General features: G+C 30.8%; 1 protein-coding gene across 1 annotated transcript; it reads right to left on the bottom strand.

The window, feature by feature from the left end:
* Positions 1-1,781: 1,781 nt before the first annotated feature.
* On the bottom strand, positions 1,782-6,777 carry LOC131176411 (wall-associated receptor kinase 2-like). The gene is made up of 3 exons (XM_058141475.1): positions 5,576-6,777; positions 5,273-5,464; positions 1,782-3,110 (listed from the first exon to the last, which is right to left on the bottom strand). The coding sequence occupies exons 1-3, from the start codon at positions 6,438-6,440 to the stop codon at positions 1,930-1,932; spliced, it is 2,238 nt and encodes a 745-aa protein (XP_057997458.1). The 5' UTR covers positions 6,441-6,777; the 3' UTR covers positions 1,782-1,929.
* Positions 6,778-9,049: the final 2,272 nt, after the last annotated feature.

The raw sequence follows: 9,049 nt of genomic DNA, 5'->3' as shown, positions 1-9,049 counted from the left end.
TTCCACAAGATTGGATAACTAATTTAAAAATCCTAAAATAGCTTGAATATGAACTCCCGAACTCCGGAATCGCCTTTTTATTATTGTTAATTTCTAATTGAATTCAATTGCTTGCCATTTTAAATCTTGCCATATTTCAATTTGCTTGTTTTAATTTAATGCAAATTTAGTTTAATCATTACATTGTTGAATAGATTATTAATTTTGCACATATAGATTTCATACTTCAATATCCATTAATTTATTGCTTTAATTTCAAAAATAGTTCAAATTAGTTAAATTTTTATATAAAAAATTCAATCATTAACACAACACCTCTTGTGAACAATATCTTTTCTATATTACTTGTACGACCCGTGCACTTGCGGTTGTGCACATCAAAAATCTATGAAATAAAGTTCATAATCATCTAACAAGAGTATGAGTAAAATAAAACTAAAATAATAAGGGAAAAGAAAAGAAAAACTCTATGAAGCATTGACTGAGTCCTCCTCCTTCAAGCTTCCAACCTTGTTCTTCAGTCAAAAATGGTGAGAAAATGAGTGTTTGGAAAGCCAATCGTCCTCTTGCTTGCCCATATGAAAATTCCTTAACTAAATCCTATTCTGGACTCTTCCTCTCCCTCTCTAATGTGCCCAATACTGATTGGGTGAAAGAAAGGGTACAAAAAGTATCTCACAGCTGCCCATGTGCCTAACTTAAATCTCATATCCTGTTGTGCTTTTTTTAATATCTTAGAGGTGCTTATGTGCCTAGCTCAAATCTCACAGCCGGCCATGCACCTTTGATATTTGATATCTCACAGGTACTTGTGAGGTATTCTGTTTCTATGTCAAATTCTACATTTTTTCATCATTCTTTATCAATTTTTGTTTAAAAGAAACAAATTTCGATTAAACAAAAGAAATTAACTTTTAATTAAATTAATTTAAGAAATGCTAATACAAATTAACTAAAAGTCTAAATATTTACAAAAATTAATAATTTAACGCTATAAATGTACTAAATATCAGTTCGCAATTGACCATGGACTCAATGTTAAGGACTTCTATTTCTGTGATTCCTAAGAATGCAGCATTTGAGGCGTTGCATGTTATAAGGAAGTCTTTAAGGTAGCATCCCTCCTTTACTCCAAATGGAAATGGAATAGGTAAATCTCCACACTGGTTTGAGCAGCCAGGCATGGCTTGAGCTGTAGCTCATGCTGGTGCTGCTATTGCTGCTGCAAGTATTGCAGCAACAAACAATAACAATTCCTGATGCATCTTGCCCAAAATTATTTATAGTATTTGGTTAAGAATTGGTAATCCTATCTATTTTGAACCAAAATTCACTAATTCTGCATAATTTTTTTAATGATTCAACCCAATGACGTTGTGGCTTATGTTTACTTATATTTAACACTTTGTTAGGCTGTCCTGTTTGCTACTGTTAGTCTGGACTTAAAAAGGACAATGTGGCATGGTCAATGATTCTCGATAAGTTCTGAAACTACACTTCTCTAGGTTATAGCAGCATAGAAAACTAATCTGACTCCTGATTGTATTAGTTTTCTATTGGTCATATATAAATTTATTTTCCTTGACATTGACTGGTCCATCAAGAGGTGGGAAATGAGAACAAGATCAAGACGATAGAGGAATCAGACACCCAATTCCAGGAATCAAATTTCTATTTCAATTTTGTGTACAAGGGTAAATGCTGGAAAGAAGTGTTCACTATTCGGGGTGTCTGAAATCTTGCACATTCCGGTCTGCTATTCCTTGCTGGGTCACCAATGATGTTTTCCAACATTCAACTAAAGTAGATTTTGTTGTTATCACATAAATGCAATATTGTTCCTCACATTACATATGTATTAACACAGGGCACTCACAGAGTAGAGTGTAGACATAAGCATGCAACATGTAGTTTACCTGTCGAGGATGATCAACGCCCACTCTCTAACTGCAGGGCTGCTTGATACTTTGTGCTATCAGGTCCAATCGATACACTAGTGCTGCAGAAGTTGGTTGGTGGACCAAGCAGGGGCTCTGTCTCTTCAAAATCAGTGCGAACTTCAACATGAAGGCATTTGCCGATCATTAGTTCCTCAAGTTCCATTTTAACTTCCTTCATTGTAGGTCTTTTCACTCCTTTGAATCTTAAGCAACGTCTTGCGAGCTCAGCAACCCCCTTAATCTGCTCCTGGTTTCCCTCATTTCTCACTCGTTCGTGGAGAATTTCAAACAAGCGGTCTTCTTTCATTGAAGAAATGAAGAAGGCAGCCAAACTTTTGTCCTTGTCTGGCCTATCAGAAGAAAGTGCCTTCTCTCCTGTCAATAGCTCTAGAAGGACAACCCCAAAGCTATACACATCACTCTTTTCATTTAACAAGCCTGAATGGAAGTACTCAGGATCTATGTATCCAAATGTTCCTTGAACCAATGTAGGCAGCTGAGTTTGGTCCAAAGGAACCAATCTTGAAACTCCAAAATCAGACACTTTTGCTTGGAAATCATCATTCAAGAGTATGTTTTCAGATTTAACATCCCTGTGAATGATATGTATGGGAGCATCAGAGTGCATATGTGCAAGTGCATCGGCAGTTTCCACTGCAATCTTCAGACGAGTTTTCCATGGCATGGATGACCCACTAACTTCATTGTGTATGTGGTGATGGAGGGTCTTGTTGATAATGAACTCATAGACTAGTAAGGGAACTGACGTTTCCAAGCAACAACCTATAAGTTTTACCACATTTGGATGCTTGATTTGGCTGAGAACGAACACCTCATTAACAAATTGCTCAATCTGATCATGGTCCATAACTCTGGACTTTTTTATTGCCACTAATTTGTTATTTAAAGTTCCTTTGTAAACTATACCAAAACCTCCTCGGCCGACAATTTCACTTTCATTAAAATTATTCGTTGCCTTTTTGAGCTCATCTTCGGTGAAAATTTTAGCTTTTTCTGCGGATCTTTCAATCTTGGACAGTAATTGTCGCAAAACAGGCCCACCATTGTCTCTGAAATTTTTCTGTTTAAGCTCGTTGATTTTCCTTCTTTGAATTCCACATAATGCACATGCCATGATGACAAATAGAAGGGAAATGGCAAAACTTGAACCTAAATTCAAATTAGTGTAGCATCAGTGTACAATAATATAATTCAAAGACTTGTGATATAGGTATAGGTATTATAATTCGAAAGGTACATCTCCCTTCTCAAAGAAAAAGTTTGATATGTGTGTTTTGATCTCACATAATGAAATGAAATGAAATATACCTGTTTCTAATTCTTGTCTGAATTTTATGTTTTGATTATAAGATTTCTAGATTAGGATTATTTGTCCTTATCATAATTTTCATGTTCTTCATCATAGTTTTATATGGAGAATGAAAAATATCTACATCATACTTTTATAAAATCAAAATTTCATGTTTAAGAAAAAAAATTTTACAGTTTGAATCTTCCTTATAGATCAAAATTTCATGTTTAAGAAAAAAAAAATTTTACAGTTTGACTCTCCCTTATAGACCTGGACAGGGTCTGGTTCAAGCCGTGAATCAAATTGAGACTAATCGGCTCAACAATTTCAGTCCTTGAACCGGACTGAAACTATTTTCGTGAATCAGAATCAAAACTAGCCCGATTTGAATTTTTGAAATTTTATTTTTTTAACAATTTTCCTAGTTTAAATGGATGATTTTGAGAATTTTTAATTCTTTGACCATTTTCAAATGAGCTCCACCTTAATTTTTATGAATCTTCTACGTTAATTAGCACATTTTAGATTTTTAGGTTTAATTTGAAATTTTTAAAATTCTATTTTTTTAACATTTTCCCTAGATTTTAGAGATGATGTTGAGCATTTTTAATTGTTAGACCATTCTCAAAAAAAGTACACAATAATTTCTATAAAATTTTTAAGTTAATTAACATATTTTATATTTCCAAGTTGGATTTGAAATTTTTAAAATTGATCTTTTTAAACGTTTTTTTCTAGATTATATAGATAATTATAAGCATATTTAACTCTTAGACCATTCTCAAACAAAACAGACAATAATTTTTAAGAATTTCTGAAATTAATTAGCATATTTTAAAATTTTTATTTATCAAAATTTAATAAATTCAAAAATACACTTTTGGTACTTAAGGCGCAGAAATATATAAAATAAATAAAAAAATTGAATAAATAATATTAATTTATAGTTAAGATATTTTTTATCTTGAACTAAATAAAAAATAATGTATAAACATAACTATAAATAAATATTAAATAAAAAAATTGCTAAATAATAAATATCATAAGAAATTATACATAAGTTCTATTTTCATGATAACAATTCTATGTAAAATAAGTTAAATACTATTATATTATCACAAATTCATACTAACAAATAAAAAACCTATAACCTATAACTACCGTTGAAATTATGATTTTGATTTTACATTCATATAGTAACAATATTTATCAATTAGTAACAAAATTTTAAATTTTATCAATGTTTATAATAATAATAATAATAATAATAATAATAATAATAATAATAATAATAAGTTTTGTTTTCACCCATTACAATAAAAAGTTATTGATTCAAAATTCATATCAGAATCGAAACTAGAACTGAAATCAAACTAAAACTGTCTCAAATCATATCGGACTATAACCTAACCAAAATCGTAATAATAAATGTAAAAAATGAGAATCACTTCTAATCAAATATGACCTGAAAAAAAAAAAATCAGAACTAATTCAAATCGACTCAATTCAGACCGATCCCGTTGAAGCTCTCAAAAGCCAAAAAAACTGTCAAATCCAGTCCTAGGCCAGGTCGATTCCCTTGAATTATAAAAAATGAAAGGATTCATGGCCCAAAAGGTCTGCCCATTGCTCAATCCAACCTTCAAAACCAGTGGGCTGCGGCAATGGGTTTTTACCCCATATTAGGTCTAAACAGATTAGGTTCGATGCCATAATAGGTGGAATTAAAAATAAATAAATGAAATATTAATAATTGTATCATATTTATCTTTCTGTACTTAGGTCGGCTGAGATTGGTCAGTGGAAGGGACTCAAAACTTTGTAGCAGTATAAGTTGAAATTTTAAACACCAAATTTGACCCATTCTCTGTTAGACAATCTGTAATCCCTCAATGAAGTTAATGGAGCCTTCCATCTATTAAACTTTTTGGTTTCTGAGAATGGGAAGAGAAATATTTTGAACATTTGATTTATGAAATCAATGTGAAGTTAAAAGGTAAAATTTTAGTTTTGGACTTACCGATGATAGCTTTTGTCTTCAATGATTGTTTATCTTCAGCAGTATCTTCAGCAGTACAACCTGTTCCACCTTCTCTTAATCCATCGCCTCGGTAGCCCTTGGGACAGAAACAGGCATAGTTTCCTTCTGTGTTTACACAATTTTTGGCAAAAACACATTTGTTGAGGCTAGGATCCTCACATTCATTAACGTCTGGAAAGCAAAATCAAACTAGTTAATTCAACTATAATTTATAATTTATTGTCGGCTCATTCAATTGTAACATTTATATGAGGCAGAAATATAATCGGACAAAGATATTACCTTGGCAACTATTTGAGAGGTAAGGATTCCCCTTGTAACCACTAGAGCAGTAACAACGATATCCAGCAGGTTCATTATCAGAGTCAAGGCACATACTATTCTCCTTACATGCATAAGCTGTTCTGTTCTTTCTAGCTTCTTCACATGTAGTGTCTCCGATTGCCCAATCAAGTACCACAGGGAACCGTTCTTTGTTTCGTAAATTAACAAAATCTAATGAAGAAAAATTATACATACCATCTTCAACAACAAAGGCGTAGCTGCAGGGGTTGAAGTCCAATATGTTTGTGTGGTTTTTAAAGCTTGTCACACTGATATTGAAATCCCTTACGCCTTTAGGTATGGAGGTTTGACAGCAGCCAATACCAGAGCAGGAACCATTAACCACTGAATCCATTGTGTTACAGAGGGACAAACATCCGGTGGCAGAGCCCTGTCCCAAGGAACCTATAACCCATGCCAAAGCGTCACAACCTACCGCAACAAAGTTATTCCGGGACCAAGAGATGGTGAATATGGATAAGAAGTGCCACGCATACTGAGAAGATTGCTGCAGCCAGCCGTACTTGTCATAGCAATCTCGGGCTAACCAGGAGAAGATTCGAAGCTGACCATCAAGTGATATGTTTAGGACTTGTATGTCTCCATACTGCAAAAATGGTGTATTGGTGGAGTGGTTACAGGTTATCAAGAAAGATTCATTTAGGTAGCACCCCTTACGCGTGCCAAATGGATATGGGATGCTGAGGTTCCCGCAACTGTCTGGGCAACCAGGTTTGGCATGAGATGTTGGTGATACTGCTGCTTCAGTTGCTGATAATAATACTAACAGTAACAGCCCGTGAATCATCATCAAAAGCTGCATAGCTTTCTTGCAAAATAACCAGTGGCTTTTATTATTTTTTCTCTGTGAAAGACTATTGCGCGTGAATTTATTGTTATCTAGCTTTATTACTGAATTTATACAGAGGGCAACTCATGTTAATATGGGTGAATGTGTACTAAATAATTTAGTTTCTGTGATCATTGACTTGCTACGTCGCTTCGTCCTTTTCGACATCCGGTAGGAGTACGCAAGACAGAGGAGCGAAAGAATGCTATAATTTCATTCCACGTGTGGTTGAATTATTGGAGCAGCAATCAAATGTTGAAACCCCATTTCCCCAAATTCCTACATGTTACATCAAATGTGAAAATGAAGGCAGCGAATCAGGATAACACCCGTTGTGCTTACGGTTTGCTTGTGGAAACCTTTACGGTTTGCTGGAGTTTATAATTAGTATGCTTGGCACACATCAACTAATTATACAGTACACCGGCCCCTTTAAATACAATTTTTCAATTTTTTATATTTTTAAATTATGAAATTCATGGTTTCATATGAATTCCTTGCAAACATCTAGGTGTTTTTTAAGTTGTCAACCAGTACGCAAGTGAAATGCATGGCTTATATATATATATATATATATATATATATATATATATATATATATATATATATATATATATATATATATTTTTTTTTTTTTTCTATTATATAGCATATATATGTATATATTCTATTATATAGCATAGATAAGGAGAGAACTACATACTATTTATATTCATAATTTTAATACTAAAATAATGCAAAAATCTTGATTATTAAAATTTATTTTTATATTATTTTTTATTTATAATTGATTAGTATATTTCAAATTTTAATTATGAATAAAAATTTAATATATTTTCATATACCATTGTAAATTTAAAATTATAGTAATAATTTATTATTTTATAATTTATTTTACTCTTATTATTACATATTAAAAAGTTTGTATATATTATTTTTTTTCTTAATAAATAATTTATTATTATATATAATTTTTTTTTTGAATTGAATAAAATAAAATTTTTAACTCCATTGATATTACTTTCTGATTCCGCCCCTGCTGATGATCGACATGATGATGGCAAATTATAATATCACATAGTGGATTATATACTTATAAAAAAAAAATTCTGCTTGATTTACAGGGTCAGGCTTATACTAATGTGCATTGAATAAATATATACTTCTCCTTTTCTTCATCTGGTAGAACTAATCAAGAAAGAGAAGCGAAAGAATGCTGCAATTTCATTCGCGGAGTGTTGGTTGAATTATTGGAATAACAATTAACGTTGCTTCAAATGTGAAAATGAAGGCAGCGATCAGCATAGCACACGTTGTGCTTACCAATTCTGCACCTCACAATACCACGAGACTTTTAGGTCATTGATCACCATATACCATCACTCTCCATTGCTTCTTGTTGGAATATTAATAGAGCTGAACAAGTCTCACTTTGAAAATATAAATAATGAAAAGGTATAATATAAAGGGTGGGTTTATTTTTATAATTAAAATAATTAATGCCTCAACTTTTTAAATGCAATTATAGTTGTTTGATTTAATTGTCCTCATAAAATATGATTCATAAAAATTAATATAATTTTTTATTATATTAAGTATAAAATTTTAGTATCTTTCCATTTTTGCTATAAATAAATCTTTCAATGATAAATTAAATAATATTAATTTTCATCTTTTACATATAAAAAAGTTTCATCATGTACTATGAATGTTTTTATATATTCTCATTTAAATGTGTATAAAAAATCTAACAAATTTATTTTTTTTATATTTTATTTTTTTTCATCATATTTTTTCGTCAGCTTGATAAATATTAAATATATTTGTGGTCTAATTTTTGGACATAATTGGATGCTGTGCAAATTTTTTTATAGAGCTTGTAATTAATCACAATTATTAACTTAAAATAACAATTTGTCCATGCATTTTCAAAAAAAAAAAAAAAAGAAATCTTGCAAAACCATAATTTAGAGATTTTAGGAAAATTAAAATACAAAAGAAATAAAGTCTTAAAAAGAGAGAAAATATATTATAAATTAATTGAAAAATACTACCCATTCACATAAAAAAAAAGAAATTTATTTTATGGTGAAGGAAAAATAAAAAAAAATAAATAGTGAGTTTTTGTAACTGTAGTAAAATAAAAATAATTGAAAAATTAAATAGATACCATATTAAACTTTATTAATAAAATACGAATAGTTAATTAATTTATGAAGGAAAAAATTTATTTATAGCAATTATGGAAATGTCTTATATATTTATACGGAAAAGAATTATATAGATCATATTATAAAAGGACAATTTAGTCTACTAGTTAGAATTAGGGGTGTGCAAACGGTCGGTTCGGTTCCGAACCGAACCGAACCGATAAAATCGAAAATCGAAAATCAAAAATTTTAAAAATCGAACCGAACAGATTGATAAGAGAAAACCGAACCGAATTGAATCGATAAATTTCGGTTCGGTTCGGTTTTAAAACGATCAAACCGAAATTTATAAAATTTCATATTTTTAACATTAAATCTAAATAATAAAAACATAAAAACAAAAAAAATTAGAAATCAAAACTCAAAAATCTT

Source organism: Hevea brasiliensis, unplaced genomic scaffold (assembly GCF_030052815.1).
Source record: "Hevea brasiliensis isolate MT/VB/25A 57/8 unplaced genomic scaffold, ASM3005281v1 Scaf10, whole genome shotgun sequence".
Lineage (NCBI taxonomy): Eukaryota > Viridiplantae > Streptophyta > Magnoliopsida > Malpighiales > Euphorbiaceae > Hevea > Hevea brasiliensis.
This window is presented reverse-complemented; position numbering and strand designations above follow the sequence as displayed.